The sequence below is a fragment of the Arachis stenosperma genome, chromosome 3, assembly GCF_014773155.1.
Source record: "Arachis stenosperma cultivar V10309 chromosome 3, arast.V10309.gnm1.PFL2, whole genome shotgun sequence".
In the NCBI taxonomy this organism is placed as follows: domain Eukaryota; kingdom Viridiplantae; phylum Streptophyta; class Magnoliopsida; order Fabales; family Fabaceae; genus Arachis; species Arachis stenosperma.
In genome coordinates this window covers 166,500,354-166,521,082 of record NC_080379.1, presented here as the reverse complement: position 1 = coordinate 166,521,082, position 20,729 = coordinate 166,500,354, and the positions used below count along the sequence as shown (strand labels likewise).

Sequence of the window (20,729 nt, the reverse complement as noted above, 5' to 3'; positions counted from 1 at the left end):
AAGGATTAACCCCAAATCCAGTAATTAGAATACTCGAACTTATTTAACAACTCAGAATTAGTGCGATACATTACCAGAGGGATTTAAGATACGTGTAAATACAATATCGTGAAGTGGTAACAGATGCTTTGAGTAAGGAGTTTTTGGGGAAATGCTTGGATATAAATTTCGGAGAATGGAAGGCTAGATAAGTTGGAACTTTATATTGGATATTACGGGTATAGATAAAGGAGTCAAACTAAATCTATTGCAGTTTTAAAACATAGCAAAGACGAAATGCAGGAAGCGTGAGGGGACGATAAAGACCTACCGAGGATGTCGAAGTCTGGCAAACAAAAGGGAATTAAGAAAAGATTTATATGTTTAATGTCGAAATAGAGATCGTAGAGTCAAGGACTTAAGGAGTGCAATAACAGTGATAAGGAGCTACTAAGAGAACCGAAGCCGGCTGAATCAAGAAGACACCATGAGTGGGTTATGTGTCGAGATTAGGAGTTAGAGTAAGAAACTGTTGTCCGAAGAATACAAGAGAGGATTTTTGAAGTTACCTTGGGGTTTCTAAGACGTATCGCGAATTCAAGAAGATATTTTGAGCCGCCAGAAGTGAAGAATAAAGTGACGATCCATGTGATTACATGTTCGACGCATGAGAAAGAAAAGAGAGACCACCAGAAGCCATGCGAATGCTACAACTGTCGAAAATTCAGCATTAAAGGTAAAAGAGAATAACCATCGATTTCATAATAGGTTGCCGACGACTAGGACAAAAGGTGATACTGTTAGGGAACTGTGGATCAAGTGACCAGGCCCGTTTTGCCCATCGGAGTAAACCACTTCTTGGGGATATCAAAGAGACTATACATCAGGGAGAAGGTGAGACTTCACAGTATGTTAAACACATTTGAATTAACCGAAAACTGGAATACCAAACGTCTTAGTTCCTGAATTTGACAGCCGAAACAACGGAGGAAGAGTGACACAAATCTAAGTTAGAATTCTCACTATGAAAGCCGACAAAAGAGTTAGGCAGATCTAAGAAGAAGACTTCTCAAGTTGGAAGGAAGAGGATACCTATTTCTGAAGATCACTTCAACGAACTAGAATCGGATGATCAATCAAAAACTAAAAAGCTAAATCCCCATCACATCGGACTAGTGGCGTATAGGATCGCTTTACTATCACAATGTTCGAACCTGCATGATGTGTTTCACATATTACAGCTTCATAAATACACTTTCGACCCAGTTATGTCCTACAACCAGAATCAGTCCAAGTAAGAGAAGGTCTGACGCTTCTAGTAACTCTGGTTAGGACTGATGATACTAGCATTAAACGTTTACGCGGGAGAGAGGTTTTCTTAGTGAAAGTAGCTTGGTGTTGGGCTGGTATTGAAGAATACACCTAGAAGCTTGAGAGAGAGATGCGGAAGGACTACCCACACCTCTATTCAGGTAGCGCACTTTGAATTTTGAGGACAAAATTCCTAATTAGGTGGGTAGGATGTAAACCCCGCTAAAATCGGTATATAATTAGTCAATAAATCGAATTTTCAATAGGAAAATTAAATACGCAAAACTGATATCAAATTAGGATAGAGCTCGTCGAAACGAGAATTTTGGTACCAATTTCGAAAAGTTTGGCCCAAGATTGGGCCGGATGGGCCGAACTGGTTGAACCGGACCCAAAATGGGCCCAAGGCCCAACCAAACCCAATCCACTAAAGAGGCACAGCTTCTTATTTCCTTTCTTCTTCATTATTCACGCTGGGAAACATTCTTAGGGGGAAGAACACAAGCAAAAACCTAACCCTCACTTTAATTTCAAATCCATGTAACTTTTGATCCGGAGCTCCGATTGACGAACCGTTTGCGACCACGCGTTCACCGTGACGAGCTCTATGAAACCCATGGAACAATTTGGTAGGTAACTCATTATTTCCTTCTCAGCCAGCTTCTCCTAATTTCGGAAATTTATGAACAATTAAGTTAAAAATTGTTCAATTCTTGTGTTCTAGGTTCAAGTTAGCTTCCGGAACTTGTGGGCTCAAGCTATTGAGCATATGGGTATGGTAAGAATACCCTAACCCTAGCCCAATCTTGTTTTAGTAATGGAGAACTGAAATTGGAATATGTATATGTGTTAGGTGTAGATTAAGTGGGTATATATGCATTGGGAATATTTAGAGGCTTGTTGGTGATCAAAGCTTAGTTTGTGGCTATTTTACTTGAGCTTGAAGAGGCTGTAATTTTGTGTTGAGAAGCTGCCTTGGGTGAATTAAGTGATCGGCCAAGGTATGGTTTAAGTTTCGTACGCTTAATATTTACGGTGTTGTGAAAGCTTAGGTTAGAGATACCATAGGATAAGTTGAATTGTTTGTTGTATTTAATGATTAGCCTTGTAATGTTATTGGAAAAGATTTGTTGGTGGATATATATATTGGAATTATGAGGTGTGGAAGTTATTAATAGTGTGTTCTTATATTTATTTATGATGGATTAGGATTGGTATTTGTTAATAAGGATGTAGAGCTGTGTTGTGGTGGTATTGCATGTGCTGTAACTAATTATGTAATGATCGGAATTGCATGAGACTAAGTTTGGGTTAAACTTGGGAATATAAGGAACTAAACTGGAAAATTTGGGACCTTTTTGTTAAATAATCAATTTATGGAATTTTTTTAAAGATAGGTTGTTAAATCTGTCCTGCAGCAGAAAATGTCAAACAGGGCAGCAACTTGTTTGTCTTGCTGCGACTTCTACGAGTTGAGTTTTGGAGCGAAACCAATTTTGTTATAAAATTTGATTAATTCTCTTTATTTCTCTAAAACTTCATAATTTTAAGAGTTGAGGATTGGGAGTTGTGAGTTTTTGAATATCGGTGGTCAGAGCTAAAAAGAAACAGATTTCAGCAAGTTATGCATCAACTTCCAATGCTTGTAACTCTTAGAATTGAATAGCAATTGGGTTGCAACCAAGACACACTTGTTTCTGGATGAAGTAAAGTTTAACTACATTAATTTTTAAAGTCATTGGAATTAACTTGGATTTTATATTGAATTTTGAATATCACATGCTGCTGCTGTTTTTCTGGTTTTATGCACTGCAGAGCAGTCACGGTTTTTCCTTTATTCCCGAGGCTAGAAAATCAGAAAATTATGATATTTAGTTTGTTAGAAAGCTTATTTCAATATGAACGCCTGGATATAAAGTTTGTGCAATTCTGAGTTCATTTGCTATATTAGAAACAGAAAAGAAAATAGAGTGTCGAGGATGTCTTAGTGATAGTCATGGGTTCGAGAAGTTAAAGTGCAATCCTCGTGTGATGTGATTGATTTAACGTTAGAGTTGGGTTGATTTTAAAGATTATTCGATATTAAGAAGTTTGAGAAGAATTTGATAAATAGTTTGGTCAGGACCTGGAAAGTGTAATCAAGATGAATTATAAGGGAATGATGATGAAAAATGTGAAAGGGAGGTTGTTAACAAAAGGAGTTAACATGCCATGGCTTGATGAATGATTAAATAGTGATTATGACTATGAAATGGCTTATGAATGATGATATCTGAGATACGAGTTTCCCTGGGTAAAAACCGTGGCTTGCCACCACGTGTTCCAGGTTGATTCTCGATACTCTGTTAACCCTACGTCGTAAGGGTGACCGGGCACGTATAAATTCCCGGGTATGGATAACCCCCATTGAGTGATTATATGATGAATGTATGTGAAATCTATGCATAGACTCTTGGGGATGCGCGACGAGGGACAGTCTAAGGTTTTCGGACTTGTCGGGTTGGCTGGATAACCGACAGATGGGCCCCATCAGCCATAGGACAGACATGCATCATATGCATTTGTTTGTTTTGATTGCTATGCAGTTCCTGGGTATGCCTAATTGATATATATTACCTGCTATTTGTTATACCTGCTATTTGTACTATTTGATCATTACCTGTGCATGAAGTTGTTTGGTTGCTTGTGCTTGTTGATTGAGAATTGAAAATGAAGGATCAACCACATGAACGTATTTCGGTTCGGTGGCTATTGTGATTTCGGTTCTATGCAAGTATGATTTTCAGTTCAGTGGTTTGTTGTTAGGTTAAGTTACCACATGAGCGTATTTCGGTTCGGTGGCTATTGTGATTTCGGTTCGATGCAAGTATGATTTTCGGTTCAGTGGTTTGCTGTTAGGTTAAGTTTGAACTTGAGTAAGTTAGGTAGATTTAGAATACCTACCCTTGTTTATGGCTTCTATTTTAGTGCTTAAGTTGGATAATTGAATAACGGAGTTCTAGGAGTGCCTATGGCATTCTCAGGACCGTATTTCTTATGCGCGTGGCACTTTTACCATGCTGAGAACCTCCGGTTCTCATTCCATATTGTATTGTTGTTTTTCAGATGCAGGTCGAGAGGCTCCTCGCTAGGCGTCTGGATTCTGGAAAGCGAAGTAGTTCTTGGGTGTATTTTGGGTTCTATTTGTATATATATATATATGTGTAGCTTACTCTCCAAGTAACTTATGTATGCTGCTCCTCTTAGAGGTTGAGGGAGAGACAGGAGTTTACTTTGGTATTTTGGTATATTTTGGGGACACTTATGTATGTTTATATGTATATATGTATCCTCCGATCAGCCTTAGCTTCGCAGGCTGAGTCAGAGGCTAGTTATGCTGTTCCTTGGCTTTTCTTTATCCCTTCGTTTATTGTTCTATCATATTCCTATTAGGTTTCTTAGCACGCAAGTAATCCTATTTCTTGAGCGTTGAGCTTTTTATTTTGCGATTCTTGTTTACCCACTTTGTTTCAAGGCTCCTAGTATATTAATTTTTTTCAGTATTATATGTATATCCTTACTATTAGAGGTCTGTAATACCACACTACCTCTGTTCTATGACTTAAGCGTAAAACATTGTGTAGTAGGGTGTTACATCCAGAATATATAGTCTTGTTTAACTTTGGACATACTTGAAAATTCTTTATTAAACTTAGTCATCAATCTTGAAACTTCGAATGCACTTCATGATTCTTCTAGTATAGAGGTTATGAGTGCAACTTTCATTCAATTCCAATTCAATTTGATTTTGAACTTCTTCAATGTTCTAGTATATTGTAGTTGTACTACTTTCTTGAATATTCTTGATTTAATTTTCTAACATCTACCAGTAATAGCAGCAAAAACAGGCTTCAACTTCTCCTTGCTCTTAGTGATTGCTAAGAACAGCATTCTGTACACAACAATCATTACAAACAAGATTCCAAGATCAAGCCACTTAGAGTGTCCGATTTCCACATGCCATGTCTCTCTTAGTATTTCCCTACCACTAATGTTCATGTTATTACCAATCACAAATGTTAAGCCTTCAAATTCATTCTTGAAATACCCTTGGAGTGCATACTTCTGAAAAGACAGATAATACAAAGGGTATTTCCATAAGGGTTTTGGAATATCATTTGGTAACCTATAGAATCCACAAACTAGGATCATGATTCCTTGGACTCCACCAGCAATGAACATGCCTATAACATAGTTAGGGGACACACTCCCTACAACAAGCATGAGGCTCTCAACCCACATAACTATGGCAAATAGCACTGATACAAAGTATATCAAGTGTTCTGCTCCATTGTGGAATAGTCCTTTGTGGAGTCCACAAAGGTAATAGGATATTACTCCCGGAACCATGGTTACTATTAGCATGTATGGAACAGCAGAAAATGTGTTCCCTGTGAGAAATGCTGTAACTCCATAGTGTCCATTCAATCTCTCTCTTTCAAATACCTGATACATTTGGAGTCCTATTAGTGTCAACTATTTTAAGGCTCAGACAACCTTGTATATGTTATTGCATATGATGTAGTGAAATAAACTTGGAAAAAGTTCAATTAACATTGAAATAAAGGACAAGGATACCTTGATTTCCTCTAGCATTGGAGCGAATCCACCAACAAGTGTCATGAAAGACAAAAGGGAAATGAAAAAAGTAAGCAGAGATCCTCTAGCCTGAAGCAAGTGCATGACAAGACTGTTACTAATCAACCTTGATTATTGAAAGCTATAATTAATGAATATCTTAATTTCCTATGTTTGTTAACCTGAATAGATCCAGCACCAAAGCCAATATCATAGTAGATAGAGCCCAAGCTTAGAGCTATTGCAATAAACACAGCAAGGCGCAGCCAGTAATTGCTCAAGTCGCGGAAATAATTCAGTGCAGATCTTCTTATAAGAACAAGGCACTGAGTCAGGAAGGCAGCATGGACCCTCTTCTTCTCTACTGCACCAGAATCCTAGAGACATGAATGAAAAATTAAAAGTTATTGTTATATTAGTCTTTTGATTCTGTTTGGAAAATTCTTCTTCTTTGGGATTTGACTAAACATTACACTTTGGTTTATGTTTGCCACTTCTGTATTGACTTTGTTTTTAATCTGAGACAAGCTATAAGACTTCACAAGAATATTAATAGCTTCCTCTGCCGTTATTCCACTACCAAAGCCTTCTTCAGCATCCTGATGAAAACAATGATACAAATTCACAAAGTGTACAAGTTCATTTTCTTAAGCACAAGATTTAACATGTTGCACTGAACTCACAAATTCTGCATACCTGTTCAAAATCTTTGTTTATGATCCTCAAGTAATGATCAGAAGGGTTATGGAGTGTTGGACAAGGAAAACCATTTGAAGAAAAAAACTGTGCAGCAAAACAAGAAAGTATTAATTGTTAAGCATACAATCAATGTATGCTTCTTGCTTCACAGAAAGTTTTAGTTCCAAACCTGATTAGCATCAAAGGCAGGACCAAAATATACAGTTTTACCAGAAGACAGAAGACAAAGGTGATGGAAGAGTTCAAAAATTTCACTACTAGGTTGATGAATAGATGCAACAATAGTCCTTTGAATGCCATCTTTCTGAACAAGGTTAGCAATTCTTCTCATGACATAATAAGAAGCTGCACTATCAAGTCCACTTGTTGGTTCATCAAGAAACAAGAGTCTTGGATGTGTTAAGATCTCAATGCAGATGCTTAGTCTCCTCTTCTGTCCCCCACTGAGTCCTTTAGAACCCCATCCTCCAACCCTTGTGTTAATGGCATTTTGCAGACCCATTTCCCTGAGAGTTACATCAGCTCTTTCCTTCTTCTCTGATATGGGCATGGAATCAGAGAACTGAAGCTGAGCTGAGTAGTATAAAGTCTCCTGAGCTGTTAAAGTTGAAAGCAAAGCATCATCTTGTGTTACATATCCCTGATATCACAACAAAACTCATCAATCATTTCTTAAATGTTCCGTTCTTCTTTCTTAGGATTGAGAACAACTTTTGGGACATATTTCTTACTGATATTCCATAAGCCAGTTCTTGTTTGTGCCCATTTATTAGAATCTTCCCTTTATGCTTTATGTTTGGGCTCAATCTTCCTGATAGAAATAAGTCAAATTTTCAAAAATTAAAGTTTGTCTTTTTACTATTATTATTACAAGAAGTGCATGGGGCATGCATGATCACCTGATAAGGCATCAAGAAGAGTGGATTTGCCACAACCAGAAGGTCCCATTATAGCCAAAAGCCTCCCTGGTTGTGCATAACCGGTAAGGCCTTCCAGAATTGGTTTCGTTTTCTTTCCATCAGAAACAGTGACCCACAAATTCTCCCATGTCACTGTTATACCTTCTCCCTCAGTAATGCCTATGTGGCTTTCTGTTGAGGGATCAAGAAGCTTGCTCATGTTCAAATTATTTCACTTTGTGTTTCAATAACATGCGTGTGTATATATTATTGACAAAGCACATGTATGATATTAATAAGAATTAACGTGCGTCGATTTAAACAAAGGATCACTTGTTTACAATGAAAATTGCCTTGTTTTCTTTGAATTGGCCTTATTTTTGTGTAGCTGCTAAATACAAGAGGAACAGAACATGATTGATGTAACATGTCACATGTGCAAGCCATGTCGGAAGGGAGGATTCTACTATGTTCTTTAACTCCAAATTGTTGTACGGATTGAACAGTTATTATCATACTATTCGGTTATTAATTCAATTTCTTTAGGCTAGTTCTTTTAGTTTAGTAATTTAACAACATATTTTATTTTATATTTTTAAATATTAATGATTAAATAATGGTAAAAACAAAAAATTTTGATGATTTTTTAGCATTCTTCTAAATATATATTAGGTAAATTTAATATCTCTATACTTACGGTATCTATAATAGTTTATGAAGTATTATTAAAAATAAAATCATATTTTTTTTTAGTTTATGAAGTATTAATTTTTTTTATTTTTGATATTAGAGAAAAAATGGTATTTTATAAAGTTGTTAGAGTATGATGTATTTAATTAGGATATAAAAAACACAAATCAGACCATTAAATTCGTAACTTAAAATATTATTTAATATTTTAAAAAATTTTAATGCACAAATTTAATCCTTAAATTTGTATACTTCACTTAAATTAAATTTTTAGATTTGATTTTTTTTCCTCTCTTGTTATTAACTGATCCTCTAATTTTTATAAAAATTTAAAGAAGTCATATCATAACTACCGTAGAATAAATATATTATAATGATCCTATATATTAGTTGATTAATACTAGTTATAACTAGTTTTAGAAGTAAATTAAAGTTTGAATGACGATGTTGTACTCCTTAGTTTTGGATGCAGAAAAACAGCATGAGGGTGGGTACAACCGTACAAGTTAGGTCGAGGAAGAAAAGTTTTAAGAAAGAAGGATGGTAGAATTGTTAATGCCTGATTGCAAGCTGGTTACGACTTATGAGAGTAGAGCCCACACTAAGTAGGCTTACGTGGCAGTTAGTACATAGATTCTAAAGAGATAGGATTATGATTCTTTTACTCACTTGAAACTAGAAAGGGAAGAGCTTCATCTCATAGTACTCAGCTCATTTCTATCTCTGAAAGATGAAGAAAAGTTTGATATAAATGGCAGCCACTTGCTATAACCTCATCCATGGCTTTGGTCACAACAAACTCAATGGCCAACTCCACATACAGAGAAAGCTTGTTCCTCCCTACATGCATACATATTCAAAGTCATTATTCTTTTTCAGCTGCAACCTGGATTACAAAAGGATACATACAAGGCACTTGTTGCTACACGTGTCTCCTTCTGGGTTTGGAGAGGAACAACTTGAAGAGTCTGTTTCAAGGACAACCTTGATTTGGAGGGCAATCAAGTTGCCAATTTACTCTGTTGCTTTGGTTCCTCTAACTGTCAGTATTTCGGTTACAAAATTCATGTATCCTTAATTAGAAATTCACATAGTTTTTCTGACTTTGCTGCTGCCACGAATAGGTAGGCAGTGCAGCAGCTTATTTGCAGACGGGTATGTTCTCTGCTAGGACCTATTTTGTGCTCTTGGCTTCTTCTGTTCTTGTTATTACCTGGCTTAATTTAAGGTGATTTTCTATGCTGTTTCAAAGATTGTGTGACTGAATATCATAAAAACAGATTTAGAATTGTTAATGACTTATGGCAGCAATGATGTTTATGATTTTGATACTGGTGCTGACAAGAACAAAAAGGAATCTGTTGTAAATCTAGTTGGCAGGTGAGTTTCTCTCTAACTTGTCTATTACTCTATTTTCATTTGCAAAGACTTGTCTAGTATGAGAAATAGTAACTAGCCCTGTTTATTCCTTTTGTTGAATTGGAAAGCCGGAATGGAACCTTTGTTGCTGCCTACTTGTGCTTTGCTCTTGGCTTCATTGGCCTCACTTGGGCTTCTGTTCAAGCACGAAATACGCCTTCGATCGTGCTTCTTGCTTGCGCAATTATATGTGGCTATGTATATCAGGTGTAAAAAGCTTTTGCTGGTACTAGTTAGAATCATTTTCAAGTTTATTCAGAATCATAAGTTAGATTACCAAGTCTTTTACTTTTCCAGTGTCCGCCGTTTCGCTTAAGCTACCGAGGGCTGGGAGAGCCCCTGTGCTTTGCTGCATTTGGTCCTTTTGCTACTACTGCTTTTTATTTATTACAAGGCAGTGCAAGGTTACTTCAGTCACTTGTAATATTTGATTTTTTTTTTCATGGTTGATTGCTAATACTAATTCTTTTTACCCTAGTGCCATGAGCCGTTTGCCCTTAACTGGGACAGTTATCTCGGTGTCAATTCTAGTTGGCCTCACAACTTCCATGATCTTGTTTTGTAGTCATTTCCATCAGGTAGTTCCATTCCCAAATTCTTAGTTTTTCTTATGAGAGTAACTTCAAGTTGATGACTTTTCTTACTTGTTTCTCAGATAGAAGGGGACATGGAAGTTGGAAAAATGTCACCATTGGTATATAAAATCAAACACATTTATCTTATCAGTGTCAATGATGCATCAGCCTATAATTTTGATTTCCCATTGTCTCTTTCAGGTTAGACTAGGCACGGCAAGAGGCGCAGAGGTAGTGAAAGTGGCAGTCATGGCACTCTATGCTCTTTTGATTGCTTTCGGTCTGTGCAAGGCGCTTCCCCTAGCCAGTATTGTATGCAACTCTAAACACTTCATTTCTGATATCTTCTCATCTCGTTATGAGCTTATGATTTGTTTCTCTTCTCTCTTGCTATGACTATGGTGGTTCTAGTTCCTTTGTGCCTTGACCTTACCAATTGGAAACTTGGTAGTGGGATTTGTGCAAGAAAATCATAAGGCAAGTCCAAGACTTTGTGTTACCCTTTTATGATTGCTAGAGTTTGGTATTAAGCCTTGGTTATGTTTTTTACTTACAGGACAAAAGCAAGATCTTCATGGCAAAGTACTTCTGTGTGAGGTTACATGCTTTGTTTGGAGCAGCTCTGGCTTGTGGGCTGGTAGCGGCTAGAGTGGTTTAACAACAATTCTATGCATGCAAGAGTCTGAAGATGGAAGCTGTCTCACTATTTTATTCTGATTCTTTGCATTCTTCTTTTCAAGTGTTTTTCATTTGCCTCCACTTCTTATGGCCAAATAAATAGTGGAGAAAATTTATATGTTGAGATACCAATGTAGTTAGGAGTCTCACTTAGGCTTTTTTGATAGTTTAACATTTTTTGGTGTTACATACAAGGGACAAATGCCTTTCTTTGTTTTCAAATCTGATTGCTCCATGTCCCTAATGATGTAACTGCATAGTTTGTAGTCCAAGTGAATCTATGCACGGTTGATTCTTCTATGTTACCTAAGAAACTCTAGAATGGAAATCCAATTTACCACATGTTCTCTACAAATAAAATATGTGTTATTAAATTTTTCATTCCCCTCGGAATTTTTCATTATGTGGTCTCACCTTGGTTTTTCTAGGCAAACCAAGAATGTCTATATCTCATATCATATAGTATTAAAATTAAAAGGTATTTTAGTAAGTCTCTGTGAAATATTAAGGGTTAAGTACAATTTTGGTTCTTGGTATAAGCAAAAAAAAATTCATTTCCAATCTTTTTTTGTATACAAAATCGTCTTTTTTTACTTAGATGTTAAAATTTTGGACCAAATTATCCATAACAAAAAAATTATAAAATAAAAAAAAAATAAGAGAAAGAGTGTTTCTGCTCATTCGAAAGGGGAAGCGAAGAATAAGAAGGGAGAAGGGAAGAAGAAGAACCTCTGCCTCCGCTTTCACCGTCATCTCTGCTTCTGCTTTCGCTGCCATTTTATATGGGACGATTTTCTTAGGGACGATTTTATATGGGACGAAAAAAATTTTCTGTGTATATCTTAAGGCGTACTTAATCCAAATATTAAATTAATACACTGCTAAAAATATTATGAATATGATAAGGTGATTCTGATATCAACTAAACATACAGCCTAAAATGAAAGTGACACTTGGTATAAGTATGCTGAATGAGGTAGTTAATATTAAAAAAAAGCTCATCTTGACCGGTTCTCATTGCACTTGAACAAGTTAAACGCTAACCTAAAGTTTTCTTTCACACTTTTTTCAGACATTGTTCTCTTCTGATGTGATGTTCTACACAAAGGGGAAAGAGAAAGAACAAAAGAAACGACATACATGCATGCATGCATGTATTGCGTGAAACATTAGTGAATTAAAAATGTGGGTGTTCTATTTAATATCATTGCCTATGACATTAGGCATGGTGATTTTAACATTGTTATATTTTTCTGGACCTGATGTGCCAAAATATGTGTTCTTCACCGTTGCATACACCTGGTTCTGCTCTCTCTCCATCATCATCCTCGTCCCCGCCGATATATGGACGGTATTATCAACTACCCATATTAATGGTTTGTTTTATTTATTTAATTGAATGATTGTAACTATTTTCCTCTGATTGCTAGACATTAAGAGGTGATCATAACGTTGCAATTTCTGTTCTTTGGAGTTTGACATATTGGAGTACCTTCTTACTTACATGGTAAGATTTCCTTCTTATTTCTAACACCTTATATGTACACATAAACACTTACTCAGAACTTTCCTAATTCATATGTAGTATGTTGTCTAGATTATTTTTTTATTAGTTTAATGTCGATGGTAACTAATTATAGTAGGAGTACATAAGGTTATCATAGTTTTGTATAGAACATATATGGCAGCTAGATAGGTTAACTAGAAATGCACACTCATAGTTTTGTATTAAATTATTTCTCTAAACAGGACTGTGATTCCAACTATTCAGGGTTTTGAAGATGCTGGAGATTTCACAGTTAAAACAAGATTGAAGACCAGCATACATGCAAACCTAGTCTTCTATCTCTCTCTTGGTTCTGTAGCACTCATTGGTCTCATATTGCTCATAACTTTCCACCATGATTGGTTTGCTTCTTTCTTTGTTAAAGATTTGTTGTTTCTCTGTTCATTGAATGTACTGATTGATTTCTGCACTTCCAAATGCTTAATAACTTGCAGGAGTGGTAACATAATGGGTTTTGCCATGGCTTGCTCAAATACATTTGGACTTGTTACCGGCGCGTTTCTACTTGGATTTGGTTTGTGTGAAATTCCCAGGGGAATTTGGTTGAATGCAGATTGGAACATTCAGCAGAAAGTCCTTTCCCACAAAGTTGCAAAAATGGCTGTCAAGTTAGATGATGCTCACCAAGATTTTTCAAATGCCATTGTTGTAAGTTAGTCACACCAACACTATTGCCATAACTTCTATTAGACATCTCACTCACTTATTTATGTGGTGCTGCCATTGCCAGCTTGCACAGGCAACATCAAAGCAAATGCCAAAACGTGATCCTTTGAGACCATACATGAATATAATTGACAAAATGTTGGCACAGATGGTAACATCTATAAGCAAATACATCATGCTGGTTTGTATCTAAATGTTGTATTACTCATTTTTCATGCAATTTTTTTTTTCTTTTCTAGTTGAAGGAAGACCCTTCCTTCAAACCACAGGGTGGAAGACTAGGACGTGACATGGGTTATGACACAGACGAGAAAACCATGGCAGAATTAAGACGCCATCTAAGAAGAGCTCGAGAGCAGTATTACCGATATCAAAGGTGTTCTGGATTCTAATAACATGCACTGTCTTGAATCCAAACTTCATTTTCATACTGAAAGTGCTAAATATCATTGTTATTCTTTTCTTTTTACTTAGTGAATATACCAAGTTTGTGTTAGAAGCCCTTGAACTGGAGGATACCATAAAGAACTACGAGAGCCGTGACTCCACAGGATGGTTTGCTCTTAAATCTACATGTTCTTATCTTTCTTGGTACTGATACTAATTTTCTGGTTTAAAGATACTTGATACTATTCTTGCAGGAAATATATTTCATGCTTGAGGCCTGAACGCACTGGCAGAGTTGGTGCTTTTTTGGAAACAACTGGTACTTGTTTTTTGTTACAAATTCAATAGAGATTAGTTTTCTCACAATGATAACTACCTGAAATAATATTGATTTATAACAGAATTTCTATGGCGGTGTATATTAAGGAAGCAACTACAAAGATTAGCTGCTGTTATATTGGGATGCATGTCATTTTCAATTCTTTTAGCAGAGGCTACCATACTAAATGGTGTTGATTTATCCCTTATCTCTATCCTAATACACGCTGCAGGAAAAGATGAGATTCTTGTGCAGGTAATAATAATTTATGCATCAAGTTACTACAACTTATCTCTTAAGGCTCATGTGCTTTGGATTCTTCTTTTGCAGTTAGCTGCATCCATACCCTTGATGTATATGTGTGTTTGTACATATTATTCCTTGTTTAAGATGGGAATGATGATGTTTTACTCAATCACACCAAGACAAACAAGCTCGGTCAGCTTGCTTATGATATGCTCGTAAGTTTTCCACTTCTTTTGGTTTTTTTCAGTCATTTCTGTAAACTGGGATTCTTAATAATTGGTCTTTGCATCTCTCTTCCTTGTAGGATGGTTGCAAGATATGCAGCACCAATTTCTTACAACTTTCTTAACCTTATTGATATCGGCCGCAACAGAAAAACCATTTTTGAAAAGGTTCTTAACTCTGTCTGGTGATTAGCACTTTTTTTTATCTCACCTAAGCGTTGCAAAGTAGATTCCTTAGATTGGTTAATTTACTTAATTGTGTATGAACTCTTATAACTTCTGTGCAGAGGATGGGAAACATTGATGATGCTGTTCCGTTTTTCGGGAAAGGATTTAACAAAATCTACCCCCTCATCATGGTTATATACACTTTTTTAATAGGCTGCAATTTTTTTAACTGGCTCATCAGTTATTTTGAGAATTTGATAATCTTCAAGTTTATTAAAGATGATGCAGAAGATATGGATGGATTTGACCCATCTGGAATACTAATCTTGCATAAAGGTGATTCAAATCCTTCTTATTTTTGTGAATGCAAGTAATGCTTAAAATCAATAGATACTAAGCTTCCACCCTTAGCCTGTTCATACAAGTTTGGATAACCATAGACATTTGCTGTCATTTAAGACCTAAAATAACAACATGCTAGTTTATTTCACCACTTTCCTCTCTTCAGAGCGTTCTCATCTTCAACAAGGCCACAAAGTCGGCGAGCTTGTTTTCCCTTTAGCAAGGAGTTTCAGCGCGAGTAACCCGGATCTAGAATCAGCAGGCAATACTGTGGTACATATCTAAACCCAATAGATTTAAAATCTAGTTTCAATTTGTACAATGTCAAATGCAAAACTCCCTCAGAGGTATGTGAAGATTCATGATTTTTACCACTGAAGTGGCCTAAAAGGCTAAAAGTATCTATTTCCTTCTTCAGGCTCTGGATGAGACTCCAAGTGGAGTTGACACTGCCAAAACAGCAGAAGAGAAAAATAATGAAGGCGGCGAAGGCGACAGGAGCAGGAGATTCCGCGGCAGAAAGTATGGAGCGCTAAGAACACATTCTATCGAACAGTTGCCGGGCGGTAAAGATTTGAGAGAGGATAATAATGATTCTGATAAAACTAGTTCAGGGCAATCATCTTCATTATCCTCAAAATGGGATTCAATGATGTCCCAGTTTAGAAGTTTAAGATCAAACATGGATTCCAATAGGTTCAATCCTCTTGCTGTTCAAGGAACCACTCTAAGCTCACACTCTTCATTTGAATCCTTTGATGAAATATTGAAACATCCAAGCTCAGAATCACAGTTTCCAGTGACTAAACTTGATCATGAAGTATTCAGAAGTGACTAAACAAAAATGTTAAGTTCATTTTGGTTGTTCTACAAAATTAACTGCATAGAAATTTTAAGTTGTAGTTTCATAAAGTGCTAATATTTCCAATTACCATGCATGTAACTGTAATAGTAAATCTATTTAAGCTAGCAAATTGCGGAAAAGAAATACTAGTAGGATATTCAGCTTCTTGTAAAACTAGTTTAATTTGTTGTCCATACTTTGTTTTTAAATTCAACTTTTTTTTTTTAATAATATATAACACGAAAATTGAATTTAAGTAAGAGAAGGCTAATATTTCGCAATCAATCAGAGCCTTAGGTAGTCACCAAAAAAAAAAAAAAAAATCAGAGCCTTAGGAACATATTTCAAAATTCAAATAAGACTAATTTCTATCCATTAACAATATAAATAACTTTACACAATTACCTGTAAAAAACACAAGAATATGTAAAATCATTTCAAATATTTTTTTATAAAAATATTGTGTACACATAAAAATTAGTTACTAAATTAGTTATTATATATTTGTGTATAAATATATATTAATTTATTTTTAATATATATATTATACTTCAATATATATTTTATACAAATAAATAATTTGATAATTAATTTTTGTTACACTTATTACATAAATTCACGTCAAAGAACTATTTATTATCGGTGATGCTAGGTAGCCAAAGAATAATTATAATATAAAAATGTCACATAAAAATTTATAAGCAAGTGACATACACTTCCTTATCACTTATCCTTCTTATCACCTACTATTTTGCTGCATATTTGGAGTCATTAATATTCTTTCCAAAATCAATTTCTCTCCCAAATCAAATCCTTAACATCTCTCAATCACATTATTATCCATTAAAATGCAATAATTCTCTGAAAAAATTATGAAAATTAAATAAAAAAATTTTAACAACTTCTACTGTACAACTTATATTTTACATATAGACTATTAAAAAAATAAAATATAAAATATAAAATATAAACAAAAATTAAAAAATAAATTTTTAAAAATAATTATTAACTCGTCATATTAAAATCAATAAATAAGCATATATATGAATATTAAATAAAAATATTAAAATAATTAAAAATCATGACCTATTAGTATACATATGAGATAATTTGAAAAATACAATAAGACATATAGTTTAAAATTTGATAATATTAATTATAGACATCATATGTATGAAATTATGAATATTATGAGTATAAATTATAGATGTTATTAACATAAAATTATGGATGTTATGTGTATGAATTTATGAATGTTATGAGTAAATTTATCAATTGAATAAATTAATTTAAGAATTTGATATTTTTTTAAATTCAATTATGATCAAATTTAAAAATATCTGTATTAACTTTATAATTACTTATGCAAAAACTAAAAAATGATATGTGTATGGATGTAATCTCTAATAAACATTAATTTAATTTTTAGATGTTAATTTTATGTAATTATGGATGTTATGTATACGAACGTATGAATATTATGTATATAAACTTAGTTAGTACAATATAATAATAAATGCACATAAAAGCACAAAAAAATAAATCAGTTTATTACCATACCTCATCAAAACTAATGTGGTTTTTCATATTCTCGAAAATTGATTGACTGACAACAACCTCGTTGGGTGAGTCCGTCTGTTGTTTAATTCTTCATCAACATCTTCTACCATAAGTACCGTATTAAGGTCGAATTCAAATGCCATACTATTTGCAATGATAAACTTGACTTCTTGTAAAATTCCTTGGCTTATACACTATTGTACTTGCAATGATATTAGAGTCATAATTTTTAAATGATTATAATTGAATTAATGGAATGCATATATTACAAAGAATCAAGTGCAATTAAATGCCTTAACGGAAATAGATTTTTTCGTATCTCTATTGATTGATATTAAATGCCTTAAGAGAAACAGAGAATCAAGTGCAATTAACTTAATTAATCCATTATTATTATTATTATTATTATTATTATTATTATTATTATTATTATTATTATTATTATTAAATTATAAAAAGAAATATTAAGTATTGATTACAAGAATACCTAATAATAAGGGATATGATATTATAATTAATATCATTAATAAGTGAAATTGATAAAAATATGATAAGTAGAATGATAAGAAAGTGGAATAAAAAATACAACTGTTAGTAAATAATGTAAATAAAATAAATTATAAAAATTTTTGGCTAAGTATGATTAAAAATTTTTTGTTATCAAACTTTTTTCATAAATTAATTATAATTTTTTGGCTCAATAAAATAAGTTAACTAAATATAAATATCTTATAAACATGTCATGTATAAATTATAACACTTTTAAAAAAATCAAAATACAAAACACAAAAAATAATATAAATTAAAATAAAATCAATTTATTTATTTAAATCAAATCAAATAATTAAATAATTAATTAGTTATAATTAATATAGATGTTACGGCCTGGCCCAGGATTTTCGCGGGTCAACCCGACCCGGGCTCCACCCGGCCCGGCTACGCGCCCTTCAACCGACCCGGACACGCGTCCCGTACGGCTCACGCGCAGCTATAGGACAGCGTCCTTGAGGATATGGGCCTGTCCCCATGAGGGGCCCACTACTGACATGTATATAAGGGGAAGACTGGCTCTTCCCCCAAGATACGTCACCTTTTCTCCTATCATTTTTCCCCATCTGCACGTTATCTGACTAGAGCGTCGGAGTGTCTTTGCAGGTGGCACCCCCTCTTTCCTTTCACAACGGGAGCTCGGCTACACGGTGAATCCGAACCCAGTACGACTGCGACCGAGGCGTTCTCACCCCCTTCAAACACCACCCGACCTGTCCGGCAACCGACAACCGAACATTGGCGCCGTCTGTGGGGACGCCTTAATGGACGTTGTGCCGGGTCCCGGAGACCAAGGCCGAGGGGCCGGAGCAGAAGGGGCGGCCTCTGTCGCCTTGCTAAGAGGACGACGAAGGTCCCCCCGACAACACGCTGAACAGCACACAAGGACGCGACCCTTTGGAGGAACAGGCGGCGACACCGCCATAATAATGCAAGAGCTGCGTCACAGGGTCCAGAACTTGGAGCGGCAATTGGCCGACCAGGAGCGTGACGGACGAACTGCCGATCCCACCTACACCCCATCCTCTGAAAGCTAAGAAAGAGACTCCTACCGAAGCCGTCTGCGACGCACTTCCGCATCCCGAACGAAAGCGGAGAGCACCCGGGAAGAATCCCCGATTCCGAGGAGATGGAATGACACGATAATCTACACCCGAGGCAGGGAAACGCGCCACACAACACGAGACCGCGAAGACGGGAGGTCCAACAAGACACGACAACCTGTAATAATGGGCACCACCCCATTCCATCATTCCATCCTCGAAGTCCGGTTGCCGAAGCACTTCGACAAACCAACGGACATGAGGTACGATGGAACTCAAGACCCTCTAGAACACCTCATGGCCTTTGAAGCAAGGATGAATCTAGAGGGAGTAGGGGACGAGGTGAGGTGCCGAGCTTTCCCGGTAACCCTCGCGGGACCCGCGATCAGATGGTTCAACGGCTTACCGCAGGGATCCATCCACGGGTTCTCGGACATCAGTCGTGCATTCCTCGCCCAATTTACAACACGAATAGCAAAGGCAAAGCACCCGATCAACCTTCTGGGGGTAACCCAGAGACAGGGAGAGTCGACCAGAAAATACCTGGATCGGTTCAACGACGAGTGCTTGGAAATCGACGGCCTAACCGATTCGGTGGCCAGCCTTTGTCTGACGAATGGCCTCCTCAACGAAAACTTTCGAAAACACCTTACCACGAAACTAGTTTGGACGATGCACGAGATCCAGACGGTAGCTAAAGAGTATATAAACGATGAGGAAGTCAGCCGAGTCGTGGCTGCTAATAAACGGCAGTCCGGCTACAGCCAATCCCGACAACCCGGTAACGGAGAAAGACTGAAGGAACAAACCAGGGAGGAGGCGCCAAGCAGGGCTCCCAGGTCGTTCCCCCGGGTTGGGAAATTCGCCAACTACACACCACTTACTCTTCCCATTATAGAAGTTTATCAACAAATAGCCGAGAATGGGATCCTGCCGAAGCCCCGACCACTCAAGGACCGTACGGGAGGAAACAAGAACCTCTATTGCGACTACCACAAGGGTTATGGTCACCAAACGCAGGACTGCTTTGACCTGAAAGATGCACTAAAACAAGCGATAAGGGAAGGCAAGCTAGCAGCATTCTCCCATCTTATCAGAGAGCCGAGGAGACGCTATCGCGACCATGACGAAGAAGCCAAAACCCGTTCGGCAAAGCGGCGGCAAGAGCCAGAAGATGGAGACCACGGCCTCACTGTGATAAACGTGGTAACAGCCAAAAACACCGCGCCAAAATCCCGATCGGCGCGCAAGAAAGATGCTAAGGTCTTGGCGGTCTCCTCCTCGTCGGTGCGAAACTCTAAGAAGCCTCCGTCCATTTCTTTCGGCCCGGAAGACAAATGGTTTGACGACGCCCCGGAAAACCCTCCCATGGTCATTACGGCCAGGGTGGGAACCGGCCTCGTCAAACGCATCCTTGTCGACACAGGGGCTGATTCAAACATCATGTTCCGCAACGTATTTGACGCACTGGGACTAAGGGACGCCGATCTGACGACCCACCAACACGGGGTCATCGGATTGGGCGACCACTTCATTAAACCTGACGGAGTAATATCCCTACCGATCTCAGTAGGACAAGCCCAAGGTCGAAGGTCGACGATGGCCGAGTTCGTGATCCTCCGAGATTCCACCGCCTATAACATCATCTTGGGAAGGAAGACGATAAACGACGTCGAAGCGATAATCAACACGAAGCTGCTAGTCATGAAGTTCGTTACTGATGATGGATCTATAGGGTCCATAAGAGGGGATCTCGATACGGCGGTCGCATGTGACAACGCCAGCCTCTCCCTAAGAAAGAAATTAAAAGAGGCGTCCGGTGTGTTCCTAGCTGACCTGGACGCCAGAGTGGACGACAAACCTAGACCGGAACCAGAAGGAGACCTGGAAAAATTCATGATCGGCGACACGGAGGAGAAATTCACGTTCATCAACAAGAACCTCCCA

General features: G+C 36.8%; 4 protein-coding genes and 1 long non-coding RNA gene across 5 annotated transcripts; 4 read left to right on the top strand and 1 right to left on the bottom strand.

Annotated features, from left to right (window-relative positions):
* Positions 1–430: 430 nt before the first annotated feature.
* LOC130969235 (uncharacterized) lies at positions 431–4,866 on the top strand. Its single transcript, XR_009081824.1, has 4 exons — positions 431–1,919; positions 2,015–2,068; positions 2,144–2,291; positions 4,396–4,866. It is a non-coding gene; the product is annotated as an uncharacterized LOC130969235 (long non-coding RNA).
* Positions 4,867–5,104: 238 nt separating this feature from the next.
* On the bottom strand, positions 5,105–7,749 carry LOC130969232 (ABC transporter G family member 1-like). The gene is made up of 8 exons (XM_057894878.1): positions 7,506–7,749; positions 7,338–7,417; positions 6,776–7,246; positions 6,604–6,690; positions 6,381–6,506; positions 6,090–6,284; positions 5,908–5,997; positions 5,105–5,775 (listed from the first exon to the last, which is right to left on the bottom strand). Exons 1-8 carry the CDS (start codon positions 7,723–7,725, stop codon positions 5,146–5,148), a joined length of 1,899 nt encoding a protein of 632 aa, XP_057750861.1. The 5' UTR covers positions 7,726–7,749; the 3' UTR covers positions 5,105–5,145.
* Positions 7,750–8,684: 935 nt separating this feature from the next.
* Positions 8,685–11,233, top strand: LOC130969233 (2-carboxy-1,4-naphthoquinone phytyltransferase, chloroplastic). Its single transcript, XM_057894879.1, has 10 exons — positions 8,685–9,237; positions 9,320–9,423; positions 9,504–9,575; positions 9,683–9,821; positions 9,912–10,018; positions 10,093–10,192; positions 10,270–10,308; positions 10,391–10,501; positions 10,601–10,666; positions 10,746–11,233. Exons 1-10 carry the CDS (start codon positions 8,947–8,949, stop codon positions 10,845–10,847), a joined length of 1,131 nt encoding a protein of 376 aa, XP_057750862.1. The 5' UTR covers positions 8,685–8,946; the 3' UTR covers positions 10,848–11,233.
* Positions 11,234–12,050: 817 nt separating this feature from the next.
* On the top strand, positions 12,051–15,624 carry LOC130967239 (uncharacterized). Its single transcript, XM_057892055.1, has 14 exons — positions 12,051–12,218; positions 12,298–12,374; positions 12,617–12,775; positions 12,869–13,082; positions 13,165–13,251; positions 13,340–13,476; positions 13,575–13,655; positions 13,742–13,806; positions 13,889–14,061; positions 14,137–14,267; positions 14,357–14,444; positions 14,564–14,780; positions 14,953–15,059; positions 15,205–15,624. Exons 1-14 carry the CDS (start codon positions 12,051–12,053, stop codon positions 15,622–15,624), a joined length of 2,124 nt encoding a protein of 707 aa, XP_057748038.1.
* A 3,344-nt stretch (positions 15,625–18,968) lies between these two features.
* LOC130967237 (uncharacterized) lies at positions 18,969–20,320 on the top strand. Its single transcript, XM_057892053.1, has 2 exons — positions 18,969–20,168; positions 20,261–20,320. Exons 1-2 carry the CDS (start codon positions 18,969–18,971, stop codon positions 20,318–20,320), a joined length of 1,260 nt encoding a protein of 419 aa, XP_057748036.1.
* Positions 20,321–20,729: the final 409 nt, after the last annotated feature.

Excerpts from the sequence above, each read along its gene's own strand:
- LOC130969232 (XM_057894878.1), bottom strand. The coding sequence starts at position 7,725 with ATGAGCAAGCTTCTTGATCCCTCAACAGAAAGCCACATAGGCATTACT. Across the intron at positions 7,418-7,505 it reads TCTTCTTGATGCCTTATCAG|GAAGATTGAGCCCAAACATA; the intron begins GTGATCATGCAT and ends TATTTCTATCAG. Across the intron at positions 5,776-5,907 it reads CAATGCTAGAGGAAATCAAG|GTATTTGAAAGAGAGAGATT; the intron begins GTATCCTTGTCC and ends CAAATGTATCAG.
- LOC130967237 (XM_057892053.1), top strand. The coding sequence starts at position 18,969 with ATGGGCACCACCCCATTCCATCATTCCATCCTCGAAGTCCGGTTGCCG. Across the intron at positions 20,169-20,260 it reads CCATGGTCATTACGGCCAGG|GGACGCCGATCTGACGACCC; the intron begins GTGGGAACCGGC and ends ACTGGGACTAAG.
- LOC130969233 (XM_057894879.1), top strand. The coding sequence starts at position 8,947 with ATGGCAGCCACTTGCTATAACCTCATCCATGGCTTTGGTCACAACAAA. Across the intron at positions 9,822-9,911 it reads TATGTGGCTATGTATATCAG|TGTCCGCCGTTTCGCTTAAG; the intron begins GTGTAAAAAGCT and ends TTACTTTTCCAG. Across the intron at positions 10,502-10,600 it reads CGCTTCCCCTAGCCAGTATT|TTCCTTTGTGCCTTGACCTT; the intron begins GTATGCAACTCT and ends TGGTGGTTCTAG.
- LOC130967239 (XM_057892055.1), top strand. The coding sequence starts at position 12,051 with ATGTGGGTGTTCTATTTAATATCATTGCCTATGACATTAGGCATGGTG. Across the intron at positions 13,252-13,339 it reads ACAAAATGTTGGCACAGATG|TTGAAGGAAGACCCTTCCTT; the intron begins GTAACATCTATA and ends TTTCTTTTCTAG. Across the intron at positions 13,477-13,574 it reads CAGTATTACCGATATCAAAG|TGAATATACCAAGTTTGTGT; the intron begins GTGTTCTGGATT and ends CTTTTTACTTAG.